At 52.4% G+C, this 13,746-nt stretch overlaps 1 protein-coding gene across 1 annotated transcript; it reads right to left on the bottom strand.

Annotated features, from left to right (window-relative positions):
- Nucleotides 1-8,484: 8,484 nt before the first annotated feature.
- On the bottom strand, nucleotides 8,485-9,498 carry LOC147412990 (olfactory receptor 14C36-like). The gene has a single exon (XM_086480857.1). The coding sequence runs from the start codon at nucleotides 9,448-9,450 to the stop codon at nucleotides 8,485-8,487; it is 966 nt and encodes a 321-aa protein (XP_086336983.1). The 5' UTR covers nucleotides 9,451-9,498.
- Nucleotides 9,499-13,746: the final 4,248 nt, after the last annotated feature.

Genomic DNA, 13,746 nt, shown 5'->3' with positions numbered 1-13,746 from the left:
TACTACAGAGTACGCAAAAGAGTCCCAAATAGTACCAGAACTCTCCCTGGGGTACGTGGTGGCCTGAATAAAGCACCCCATACTTGCTCCAACAAAACCGTGTGTCCAGCCTGGCTTTCATCTTCCTCAAGAAGGGGAAAGGTCTCCTGAGGCCCTCCCGTTATGCCATGCCCCACCATGACATCTTTGCACTCCAGAGCATCTTCAGTTTCCCTCTATAGCTTAATGCCAGTAGCTACTTCAAGCTGTGCCTGACCAACCACACGTTAAAGGGAAATCATCAAAGGATGGTCAGTAGTCAATGGGGCACAGAGGGTGAAACAATCGATGAAGAGATGGCTACCCTCAGGGCTGAGAAATCGCTTGATGGACCCCACAGACTACCTACGGTGTCCCAGCGTGGAATCAGCTGTAAAAAGTTAAAAGACATGAAAGTCATGTTCCCCTGCTATGGTCTCATCCACGTAGTTGTCTAATGCTTTCTAACTTGACATAAAGAATAAAAAACCTCAATCACCAGGGGAACAGTGCAGCACTGGAATAGACCTCTGGAGTTTGTGTTGGTTATGCTTTAACCCCAGCCGGCAAGGTTTCCCAGGAGGGACTCTCCAGGATTCACCACAGCCACACACGCCCTTGGGGCAGTTGACCTTCTGGCACTCATGAGGGGAGGCAGCTCAGGAACACGTGTGTCTGCTAGAACCGAGGCTCCAAATTCTTCTTTGCAGTCGGGGGCTAAGGCTGGATCGAGCTGCACCGACACTCCTCTTGGAGAGGAAGTTTAGAAAGTGAGGGGGGCCTGTCTGGACCTCACGATTCAGCGGTGGGTCTTCCTGGACTCTTCTAAAACACAGGGAGGGATCTCCTTCACCTGGCCTGAGGGAAGGGATTCAGCTGTCTCAAGGGAGGCATCTCATCCTGGGTCTGTAGTCCCCAGGGCTAAAAGAGGAGTTAGCTCCATCCCATGCCCACCACAAACCCGCAGGAGGGGGGATCCCTCTTGCCTCCGTTCAGACGTGCACAAGATAGGCTCCTGCACGTGAGCTCCTTGTCTCAGCTCCCTTGCTTGTTACTGGAAATGGAGGGCAGGAGGAAGGTGCTCAGGCACAGACACTTGGTGACACATTTGGTGCCAGAGGTGACCAAGATGCATGCTGGTGACTGCAAGCTCTGATGGAGCAGTTCCTAGGCAGAGGGCAGCATCTGGGGGCATCTCCTTAGAGGCTGGTGGGAAATTCAATTGGCCAACTTAAAAGACAGACGGTGCCCATGGGTAGTACCACTGAACCTGTAACTATTCCCTATGTCCAGGGCATCCTCTAGAGGTATTCAGCTGATCAAACGGAGCCATGTGGCACAGGCAGAGCCAAGTCTCTCTCTTTCTCTTCTCCACCAGCTCTATTTTCTCTATGGTCTTCAAGTCTAACAGCAGTTGTCTCCTGTGCATCCCTTCATTGCCTGCCCTAATTCGGGGCAGCTGAACCTCAATTTAATATCCACATACAGGCCCATAGTGCTATGGGAGGCAACAGGGCTTCCCAGCACAACTGCAGGCACCTGACACGGACAGCACAGATCCAACCCAGGAACCCCACCCCCATTCAGACTAGCTGAGTGGCAGGCACCACCCAGGACACCTCAGAGTCAATGCCTTTGGGCCAGTGACTGAATCCCACCCCTGAAGTCACCTCAGGGGTGTCCTGTCTCTATCCAGTAAATGTCGGGCAGAGTGTGAGTACAAAGCTCATCGCAGCAGGGTCTTCGCTCATGGACATTCCTTCTCCAACTCTGCTGGTTCTTCTCTCCTCCAGTGTGTAACCGTCCCCTCAATGATACAATCACGGATCAGGTGAATGTTTTTCACAGTGTGCCTGAGTCACAGGATGTCCACATCAAGGACATTTTCAACTTCATGTTGTCCTTCCTGAGGTCAGCTTCCCCTCCACCACAGGCCCTTGGGGCTGCAGAGACACAACAGACAACAAACCCCTCTCCTGTTCAGACTGCACAGCCCTGCTCTGTTTCTCTCTGGCCTTGAGGAGAGCAGGTTTTGCTCTCTTTGTGGGCACCTCCTTTCCTCTCCACACTGCCATCTACCATCCGCTCCAGCACATTTTGGTGTGAGGCAGAGAACCCATTTAAGACCCCGTGTGGACTTGAATTACCTGGCATTCACTGGAAGGGGACCACAACAACATGCAAACAGTCTTGGAGGTCTCTGGAGGGGCTTGGGACACAGGTGTTTATAGCACAGCTGCCAGCTTGGTCAGCAAGGGTGACGCTCATCTGCATCTGCTGCTTTCAAAGAAGGAAGAGCTGGGCATGGGTGTGAAAACCTTTCCTGTCATGACCACAGAAGCATGGCATCTCCACTCTTAAGCAGAAGGAGAATAGAAGAGTGCAGATGCTAGACCTCAGAGGAGCAGACTTTGGCCAAGCCTTGTGAATTTTAGGGGAGGAGCCCATGTGAGCAGAACAGAAGGGCAGCAATGCTCAGTCTAGCTAGTGTTCAAGGACAGTGTCTTTCAAGCACGAGAGAGTGCGCACCAAGAGTCAGGACAACAAGCAGAGCTGTCAGGAGAGAAGCTTGGGGGAACAGGAGAGTCACAGGGAAGCTGCACAGAAAAAAAGGAAGCCTACAAGAGGTAGATGCAAGGATCGAAAAAAGGAGGAATTCAGAACTCCCTTTTGTTTTAGAAAAGCCAGAACTCCTGTGAGGCTGACACTTGCAAGGCAATTCAAGGGCACAATGATGAGCTGTTACTGCTTCAGGAAGAGTTGAAGAAGAACTGCAGATAATGTGTGGCCACTGCTGAATTTCCTCAGAGTAGGTGTAGAGAGATCTGGGGCACTTTTGGCCTTTGTCTTCCCCAGCAAGGTCTTTCAGTTCTGTGTGTCTAAGAGGCAGAAGCCCAGAAACAATCCAACAGTGACAGAGATCAAGTCAAGTGTTACTTAGGTAAGGTCAGCCCAACCTTTAGGAGCCCATTGGAGCAGACGGGATGAGGCCAAGGCTGTTGACAGACGAGGCCAGTGCCACAGCAGGGCTACTCTGGTCCAGTTGGAAGGTGTCCATGACTGGAGAAAGCAAGAAGTGAATCTCACACATGCCTTCTGAAGAGACCCAAGGGCTGAGCAGGGCAACTACAGGCTGCAGGGACAGAGGCCAGGAGCCATGTGGCTGGGCAGCAGCTCTGTGGAAATGGCCCTGGTGGTCCTTGATTATCATCAGGCAAAACACGAACCAGCAGCAAAGGCGGGCAACAGCCTCCTGGGCTGTAGGAGCGGGAGTGCAGCCACAAGAAGGGATTGTGCTCCTCTGCTCAGCACCTTTGACACCACACCCTGCACCACGACAGGGAGACAATGGCAAACAGGAACCAGTTCACTGAAGGACCACTGAGGTGGCAATCCTCCAATTCTCCTCCAAGTGCTTGTGTGATTTCACTATCTCCAACTACAACAGCATCCGTCTGCCTAAACACCAATCTCTGCAGCAGAGCCATCTGCACCAGGGTAGCCCCTCTGGGCGATGCCAATGCAATCAGCATTTACCATCCACAGCGTGACACCCAATCCACAAGTCCCTCTCTGAAGCGGTTCAGATGAAGGGTGGCCTTGCAAAACCCACCCTTTGTGTCACCAGGTGGCATGGACACTGCTGTTTCCCTCTCAGAGCGTGGCTGAGGCTGGATCCCCTTCTCAGGACAGACTCCTTGCCAGGAAGCCGCAGCCATGAGGGCAGCTCACCTGGCTCCTACCGACACTTCACTCAGTATCAGTTGTGATTGATTTGGTTCTTTTCTGGGACTGCTCCTGCACAGATGATCACAAACAGACAATCACTTCATAAGACATGGTCAAAAAGGCCCTGCTGTGTCTAAGAAAGCTCACCATGAGCTCTAGAAGCACCAAGGAAGATTCTAAAAAGCACCAGGAAGATCTAAAACACTCAAGGCCTCTTCTGAAGAGGAAGCGGCCCTTAGCAGTAGTCGTTGGCCATGTGTAGGTGTGGGACAGGGAGTTGGCGGATGTCAGTGAGAAATAAAGAGATTGCTGACGGCTTTATCGAATCCTTAAAAGGCTGTCCAGCAATAGAAAATAGGTAGAGGAGGAGGAGGAGGGTTTTACTGGAAACATAGCAGGAATGAAGGCCCCTCCTGTGCATATCAGGGATGATACAGATGTTTCCAACTTGCGTGCAGGCCATGGAGATGGGGAATGCCCACTGCTGGGGGTGGCTGGGTTTAGTCATCCTCATGAGCTGACCAGCACCCTTGGATGCAACACGTCCAGTCCCATGGAATGGAAAGGGTGTGGTTTGCTAAGGGACCCCTGGCTTGATCCCCATCCGCCACTGGTTGTTCTCCTCCAGAGTCCTGCCTCACAGCTCAAAGGCCTGGGAGACCTTGCTGGTGGTAACTGCAGCAAAGAGGACATAGACTATCCCAGATCTATCTACATGTATTCTTACCTAATGTAGGAGTAGTCCTGTAGGATCTCTGTTTCTTTTTCAACTGTTCCTGATGTAACAACAGCTCGTCTTGGTGCCCTTGAATTCCCTTTTGGGTTTCAACTGAGTTTTGATATGGGCCATTGCTGTGCTTGGGACCTTACCTCTTTGGTTGCATCTGCTGACTGATGCCTCTGACTGATGGCAACCACTGATGGCACAAAGGCACCAAATCCCGCTCTCTGAGGTGCCATCAGTGGTGTCTGTCACGCACCCTCCCTGAATCAGAATTGCTTTTCCTGTAGGACCTGTGACTCCTGTGCCAGCCCTGGCATCTCAGGTAGCTCTGTGGGCCTGGACTGGAACTTTGACTTGAGTAGCTGCTCTGAATTGTGTCACACGACGTGGGGCTGACCATGAGACAACTGCCAATGCGGTCAGTGAAGATCTAGTAAATCCACCAGATGGAGAGGAGGAAGAGAGACACTGAGCTCTCCCTGTGGCACATGACTCCATCCCATCAGACGAACAGCTCTACAGGCCACCCTGAACATCATGACAGGGACAGGTTCAGATGCCCTTTATTGGGGCATCAGCTGCCATTGCAGTTGGCCAAAGGAAAGTGCCAAGAGCCTGCAAGAAGAGGCCCCCAGATGTTGTCCTGTCCCTGTATCAGCCTGCACATATCTTCCATCTGACTCTATTACCTGTCCTTGTTGAACCTCATGAGGTTCCTCCCTGTCCACCTCTCCAGCCTGTCCAGGTCTCTCTGAATGGCAGCACAGCCTTCTGGCGTGTCAGTCACTCTTCCCAATTTCACCAAACTGGCTGAGGGTGCACTCTGTCCCTTCATCCAGTGGCTGATAAATAGAGTGAATAAGATTCGACCTAGTACTGACTCCTGGGAACACCACTAGTTACAGGCCTCCAACTAGGCTCAGCAGCACTGATGACAACTCTCTCAGCTCTACTGCACATTTCTTCTTCCTCATGTCCAGTCTCCACTTTCCAAGCTGCACCTTGTAGCAGTTTTTCTTTCTCCTGATTTTTCCTGCTTCCAAGGAAAGATTAAAAACCTCAGGAAGCCCCCTTCAAGCAGCCAGCCTAACTCATCATCCTTCCTCTGGCCTTTCACCTGACCAGACAGAAGTAACCTCACCGTGATCTTCTGAACCTGCTCTTTCAGCTTCCTGGAGAGGCACAAACAAGCCACACCCCTGCTGCTGTCCCATCAGGTACTCAGGCAGAAGGCACATGACAATCCATACCCAGGCCCTCTCCCTGCATGGGGCTCCCCTGTACAGGGGGAAAGGAAGGACATTCAATAGTGTTGGCCCGAATGCTGAACACTGAGGGATTCCGGTTACGACTGGCTTCTAGGAGAGCTTTGTACCACTGGTCATGTTTGGACCTGGTCATCCAGCCAACTTCCCACCCTCGCTGTACCATCCGCTCTGTCAGCCCTGAGAGCGTCAGTAGGCTCTAAGGAGACTGTGGGAGATGATGTCAAAGGCCGTGTGAAAGGCCAGGCACACACCATGTCCTTGTTTCCCCTAACTGTTCTGGTTCAGCAGTGCCTTTCTTCGCCTTCAGGTGCCTGGAGATGGCTGCAGGAGCACGGACCCCATCCCCTTCCCAGGCACTGAGGTAGGCTGACCGGCTTTAATTCTAGCAATCCTCATCCCTGCCCTTCTTGAAGGTGGATGGACGTCTGCCTTTTCCAAGGACCCCAGAACGTTTCTGCCTGCTCTGGCACTTGGGAGGGCACAATCCAGAATCACAGGCAAGGGGGACGTAGCAGACAGGAGCACTTGCAAGGATCCTGTCCAAGGCAGCTGAGATGAACATCACTGGGACGGTGGGGCTTGTTCTGGAGTCACACACAGAAATGTCAGAGCTCTGCCAGGTTCCCACATCTCCTCTGGCCTCGTGCATTCCTCCTACACCCATGGGTGATCAGAGACACGAGTCCTTCCCTTGCACACGCAGAGGCAGTGCGCTGCAGCAGTCAGTGTCTCTCCGACCTTCTGCTGCCACTCCCAGAGGCTGGGAGGCCCCTCGGCCCTGGGGGGTATCGCCCTGCTCTGCACTCACCTGAGATGCCCCACGACGTGAGGAACGGACACGGGGACCAGGGTTCAAGGAAGCCCATCCCAGGGCTGCATTCCGGTGGTTTCCCAGGACATGTTGCTCTCCACGGGAAGTGACCTCCAGACACTGTCTGTCTCACAGGCCTTCATGGCACCCCCAGGAGCAGCTGATGGCACTTGTGCTCGCTTGGGTTCACCTCCCCACATGCATATCAGATGCATGCTTACCTCTCATCTGTACAGTGCAAACATGGACTGCTGACCTAGTCCTTTTCTTGTACAGCGGCACTGAAAATGTCTTTTTTCCTTCTTTTTCTCTCTTTTTAGCAATGGAATTTTACCTTCCTTTTCTTTCCCAATTTTGGCCCTGTTTTTCTGCCTCCTTTTTCGCAAGATTCTGCTCTTGTTTTCACAAGATGTGGGGCCTATTGTTCACTCCAATAGACCAGGTGGTCTATCTGCAAGTGTTCTTTTCCCAAATTCGGTCCTGTTTTTCCAGCTCGGTCCTGTTTTTCACAAGACTCCGGGCCAGTGGTTTTGTATGCTGGACCAGGTGGTCTATGAGCAATGCGTGACTGACTTATGTCTGTTCTGCTGAATGAGAGGAACAGGGACAGACTGATAAAAGAGAAACATCCTACCAGGGAGAGTCCCACCAGATAGTCTTGCTTGTTTGTACTGATTTATGCGATCTAGGCAACTAAAATCCATCAGTAAAAAAACACTTTTTTTGAGAAAAAATATCCTTGAAAATCTGTAAGCAAATGAATTCAGTTTATATATTTCATTTTGGCATAGAGAGTATAACAGAAAATACTTTCTGAGCTTTCGTAGTAATTGAGTTATGTAGCTTTAAATTGCATAAAAACTACAAAGTGAAGCAACAAGGTGTGCTAGCTTTGTGGAATTTTGACCTAGCACCCTTTTCTGCCCAGATTTATAAATAAATATGTCATCTCTGTGTGTACAGTTGGCTTGTTGCACATCGGGCACTGGACCCAGCTTCTGGGAACAACACTTTGGTGTCCCTCTGAGAAAGGACAAGCAACCTCTGCGAGCTGGGGTGAGAGGCCAGTGCTGGACATGGTGGTTGTTACTGGCTGCTCTGTGAGGATGGCCCTGGGGCAGCACCCCTGGGGTGTCCAGGGAGCACAGGCTCAGACCAGACACTCCTCTGCATGTCCTTCATGTCCCAGAGCAAGAAACAGGCCACTGAGAACATTCATCCAGCCGGCATGCTGAGGAGATCCCCACCTCAGGCACCTTGCAGCCCCACGTGCTATACTGCCTCCCCAGGACAGCAGGAGACAACTGGCCTAGGGGATCCTCAGGTGTTTTTGCCCCAGGGAAAGGGCAGCCTGACCCGAGCTGTCACCCACACCGAAGGGTTTCTCTTTCCATGTCCCCCCTGCACATACACACGGTGCCCTGCTCTTCTCCCGGGACATCCCATCACCCCACAGAGACTTTTCCCTACAGAGCTCATCTCTGCTGACCTGGATGGCCATTCCTGCAGCCCCTCCCCAGGCTCCCCACAGACCCTGAACTGGTGGTGCTGCTCTGCAGAGCAAGTGGGCTGTGGTGGCCAGGGCCATGCTGTTGAGGTTGGGAGGCAGACCCAGCTCAGGGTGGTTACTGCCCCCTTCACCTCAGCACACAGACACTGCCCCAGCAGCTCCAGAGAAGATCTGGGAGAAAGGAACTCAGACAAACAAGTCAGTGCAGGGTCCTTTATTTGGATTAAACACACAGTGAGCACAGCTCCTTATTTACACAAAGTCTGTGGGGCACACAAGGCGGGCAGAGACTGACATGGAAACAGGATGAAGAATGACAACATTTTTTTGGACAGCATTTATACAACCAAGAAGAGCTAAAACCAAGAGAAACCAAAGCAAACCACTCACCAAAGACAGGCTGAGCCTTTAATGAGTTTCATTACTAGTGATATGCGGAAGAAGATGGGCAGTTCATTGCTACTTCTGAACAACAACCAGTCATCAGTTTGCTCAGGGCATCCTTGAGATTCTGGTTCCTCATGCTGTAGATGAGGGGGTTCACTACTGGAGGCAACAACGAGTACAGAACTGCCATCACTAGGTTCAGGGATGGGGAGGAGATGGAGGGGGGCTTCAGGTAGGCAAACATGGCAGTGCTGAGAAACAGGGAGACCACGGCCAGGTGAGGGAGGCAGGTGGAAAAGGCTTTGTGGCGTCCCTGCTCCGAGGGGACCCTCAGCACGGCCCTGAAGATCTGCACGTAGGACACCACAATGAACACAAAACACCCAAAGGCTAAACAGACACTGACCACAAGTAGCCCAGCCTCCGTGAGGTAGGTGTCTGAGCAGGAGAGCTTGAGGATCTGGGGGATTTCACAGAAGAACTGGTCCACAGCATTGCCCTGGCAGAGGGGCAGTGAAAATGTATTGGCCGTGTGCAGCAGAGCATAGGGAAAAGCAGTGCCCCAGGCAGCTGCTGCCATGTGGACACAAGCTCTGCTGCCCAGGAGGGTCCCGTAGTGCAGGGGTTTGCAGATGGCAACGTAGCGGTCGTAGGCCATGACAGTGAGGAGACAATACTCTGCTGTGAGCAAGAAAGCAAACAGAAATACCTGGGCAGCACATCCTGCGTAGGAGATGGCCCTGGTGTTCCGGAGGGCATTGGCCATGGCTTTGGGGAGAGTCGTGGAGAGGGAGCCCAGATCAAGGAGGGAGAGGTTGAGGAGGAAGAAGTACATGGGGGTGTGCAGGCGGTGGTTGCAGGCTACAGTGGTGATGATGAGTCCGTTGCCCAGGAGGGCAGCCAGGTAGATGCCCAGTAAGAGCGCGAAGGTTAAAAGCTGCAGCTCCCGTGTGTCTGCAAATGGCAGGAGGAGGAACTGGGTGATGGAGCTGCCGTTGGACATTATTTCACTGCAGGAATAGGAGACTGTTTAAAGAGGAGAAGACATTGACAAGTGAGGACAGATTTTTCTGAGACAGTCTTATGCAATTTCTTTCTGATAACCCCCATAATGGCTTCTTTTTTAAGGGTAAATTCAGTCATTTCCTTTTTGTGAAGTCAGCTTTGATGAGCAGGGGCTCTGCCCATGGGCTCCAGAGAAGTCAGACCTGTGCTATTGCAGTGGTGTCAAACAGCCCCTGCATTTGGTAGGTGTTCCTGGCAATGGGTGCCTTCAGTCCAGTGAGAGGTATTTGCCTCAGTGACCGTGTGACAATTGTCCCTGTTTATTGCAGTGCGATGGAGTCAGCACCCAGACCAGCTGTATCTGAGAGGGAAGAGCCCAGGGAGGGACCCAGCCCTTCCAACTCTGCTGTAATGAACAGCAAAGTCTGGGGCGGAATCACTCACAGCCAACACAGAACCTTTCTCACAACCATTTTCCATCTCCAGGCTCTCTCCAGACATGATACCAGCAGCATGCCTGTCAAGGAGAATGGGGCTGTCAGTAGGTTCCCATCCTCCCCTGCTGAAGTGCCCCCAACACGGGGGAAGGGCACTTCAACCCCTTTACCTCTGGGAGATGCTCAGGTACCTGCAAAATTCTGCCCAGCTTCTCCTGAAGGGAGAGTCAGCTTGTTTGTAATTTCCACACGCTGCGTTGCCCACAGCCTCCCAGGGCCAGTATCTCAAAGTGCATCTGAGATATCCCCACAACCCAGAGCTTCCATAAGCAAGAAAAAACAGCAGCACAAAGAAGAAAAACACAAAGCAATACCCTGATCCTTCTGCAAATGGGGAAAAGGAAAGAAAGACAGCTGGCACATGGGAAAACTTCCTCCTTACACAGCAGAGCACAGCACCTCCACTTTGGTGATATCCCAGGCCGGTTGCTCTCAGTCCCTTTTCTCTGCAGAAGGAAGAGGTTTATGTGTCAGGAGAGATGCACTTTTGCTCTACTGCAGCTCTTGCAGCAGAAGAGACAGCATCTGCCCTGGACCCCCCTCAGCTTGAGGGCAGAGGGTCTGCTGGGGGGCAGAGCTGACTAGGGAGGCTTGCTCAGAAGCACCTCTCTGTATTGGATCAGCAGCTTTCTGAATTCGCACTGCCATGACATTTCTAGTTTTCTCTGCCCAGGTCTCTGCTGCCTGGAGCTGTCCCTGTCAGGAACTCTTTCTCTGTCCCCACATCTCCTCCCCGGCAGCACCCACAGACCCCATCCCATGCTCTGTGTACGCAGCTCAGCCTTGCCTACACCTCCTGGCAGCCAAGAACTGCCCAGGGGCACCTCCGTGGCACCAGGCTCTGATGGGAACATGAGTTCATTGCTGATGAGGATGGAGAGTTGATGCTGGGAAGGCCTGTAATCCAAAGGTGGTTTGTTTTTGATACTCCCGGATTTAGAAAGCTCCAAGTGAAACACATCTGGAGTTTCAGTGCCTTCTCCCAAACGGAGAGAATACTTTCCATGTCCAAACCCTCCCTCCACCCCTGAGGTGATTAAGAGTAGAAGACTGAAAGCACAGGTTCCATCCCATTCAGGTAAGCCCTGCCTTGATGTGTTTCTTGAGAAGCTTCCTCTGCCATTGTTCTGGGGGTGATCTGGAGCAGTGAGAAGTCCTGAGCAGCACAGCACCCTTTGAACAGCAGAAGATCCTTGCCCTGCCCTGCTAGGAATCTCCCTTCCACTCACAGCTTCTCCCCACAGCTCCACGAGGAGCTCAGTGGGAAAGCTGAGTGCTGATCCTGGCTGATGACAGAGTCCCTGCTCCAGGTCACAGCCCCCTGGGTGAGGACAACCTGTTTGGGAGGACAGCTCTGGGCACCGCAGGCTGCATGCCCAGGTCCATAGCCCAGAGCCATGCCCAGGAGAAGGCAACCGTCATGCCCTGTCCCTCTCACACTGCAGGAGGGAAGCCCTGCTCTGCAGCCCGGCTTCCTCTTCTCCATCACAGACAGATCCCAGAGGTTGCACACATTCAGGAGATCCTGCAAGGAACCACCGACACATCAGCCTGCACCCAGAGACTTACTGTGTCAGAGGCTGGGAAGAGTTCTCCTCCAGTGAGCTCTCAGCCATCCTCCCCCTCTCCCCTGCCTTCAACCTCTCTCTGCCCCGCTCCTTTCTCCTTGGTGCCCACAGGCAGCCCCCTCAGCCCTGCTGCGCTTGGCAGAGCAGCTGCTGCTGGGCAGAGCTGTCTCCCTGCAGCTCTGCCTGCTTGCTAGGAGCTCTCTCTGTCCCAGGAGCCCAGCCCAGATCAGCAGCACAGCAACAGCCCAACAACTTTTTAATCATCTCTCTAATGGTTTTGGTGCGAAGTCCATGAAACTCGGACACTGACGGGAAGCTGAGGAAACCTCTGGAGGAGTCAAAGTCAGATGCAAACTGTAAAGTTTCTTGGAGCACTGATGGGTTCCACTGGGGGACGTTACTGACAAAGCCTCCCTGGGGGCTGGTTAAAAATGAAAACTGGAGGCAGTGAGGACAGGTAGGCAAAGGCAAGGTGAAGGTGGCTCTGATGCTGAGTAACCCTTGCTGTGCTTCATCAAGCCAAAGAAAGCCCTGACTCCCCAGCCCCTGCAAGGCAGACCCTGTCCCTCAGCCGTTCCTCAGGGTTCTTCCTGGGGCAGGGTGATGTGGGGATGTGCAGTGCCAAGGGCAGGGCCAAGGTGCTCTGCTTCTGGGTTTGTCCTGGGTGGGCTGAGGAGGCACTGAGGTGCTGGTGCCATAAGGTTAAGGTGTCTCTGCGAAGGCCTTAGGGGTTGAGACAACACCCCTAGCCAAGGGGAAAAAGACCTCCGCTCTCTTGGGGGCTTTTTGTCTTGCCAGAGCCCTTGAGTGTCTCCACCACAGGATGTCCTACCGTGTCCCACACCTGAGCTTGCCATTGCACCGTGAGATCAGACTGTCCCCAGGAGACGCCTGAGCAACGCCTGAGGGACATGTTCTCCCTTCCCAGAGGCTGGAGGTCAGGACCTGTAGCCTTCATGGAACACCCTCAAGTTTCCTCAGCATCAGAGCCACCGTCACCTTGCCTTTGCCTGCCTGGGACGAAGGGAGATCCTGGCAAGAGGGCAGTGCTGCCGAGAGCTCTGGAGTGTCCCTCTCCTCCCAGAATCACAGAACCAAGGAGGCTGGAAGGCAGCCAGCTCCCACCTTTTCTGGGCTTCCCCTTCATGCTTGGTTTTAGCCAGCAGCTCCTTTCTCAGCCATGCCAGCCTCCTGACACCTTTATGTGACCTCCAATATGTCAAGGAGGACCATTCTGGATCATGAAGAGGAGATCCTTGATCATAAACAGCTCTCTGCACCCGTCTTCTCTGCAGGGCTGTAGCTCATGGGATTCTTCCAAGGAGGTCCCTCAACAATCCAAAATCTCTTCTGTCTTGGCCTTCTTCCCTTTCCTTAGGATCCTCAACTCTACCTTCTCACTCTGGATTCTTCCATTCCTCACCAGTTCTTCCTTGTTTGTAAATGTTGTGGGTTAAGCCCAGCAAGAAATTAGGCATCACCCTGCAGCTTGCACACCTCCCTCCTCCAACCTCAGTGCAACAAGGGAAGAGGAAAGGAAGAATAAAAGCAACAAAACTGGGGATTAAGAGGTCATTTGTAGTCATTGGCCTGGTTTTGTCTCCCCCCAACCTCTTGCACCCTCACCACTTCAGCCTGTGCACTGATGGGGTAGTGCCTTGGCACTGTGCAAATACTCTTCAGCAACAGCTAGAACATTAGTGTGTTCTCAACATTTTTTTGGTCACAAATCTGAAACACAGCACCATGGGAGCACACATGAAAAAAAGTAGGTCCATTCCAGCCAGACCCAGTCCAATCTCCACCCCTGATTCCGTCCCATTTCTGTCACAGTCAGGTCCCACACTGTCCAAAAGCACCTCATTTACAACCACACATTTCTCATCACGTGATTTATAGACAGCTATCATTCCTTTATCTATGGGCCATCCATCTCAAATGTCCATGAAATTATCCATAAAGTGCCCACTGAGGTCATGTCATCCATGACTCTGGTTCCATTTGGTATGGTGGTTATGCAGGACAACAGAGGCATGTTGTGCGGAGTTACTGGTCATGAAAACTAGCTCAGGTTGGGCATTGCTGCACTTGCCCAGCTTTATGCAATGCTCATTTAGGTCATATGTGCTGTAGAACTTTCTAAAATGTACAACTCAAACCGTGAGTATTTCCTACCCAGGTTAAATCTACTGCAGGTACATGTCAGATTTTCCAGACAGCAATGCAGTG

Source organism: Leptosomus discolor, unplaced genomic scaffold (assembly GCF_034619465.1).
Source record: "Leptosomus discolor isolate bLepDis1 unplaced genomic scaffold, bLepDis1.hap2 HAP2_SCAFFOLD_35, whole genome shotgun sequence".
Classification (NCBI taxonomy): Eukaryota; Metazoa; Chordata; class Aves; order Leptosomiformes; family Leptosomidae; genus Leptosomus; species Leptosomus discolor.
This window is presented reverse-complemented; position numbering and strand designations above follow the sequence as displayed.

Bases quoted from the DNA above. Each gene is read 5' to 3' on its own strand.
- LOC147412990 (XM_086480857.1), bottom strand. From the start codon at position 9,450: ATGTCCAACGGCAGCTCCATCACCCAGTTCCTCCTCCTGCCATTTGCA.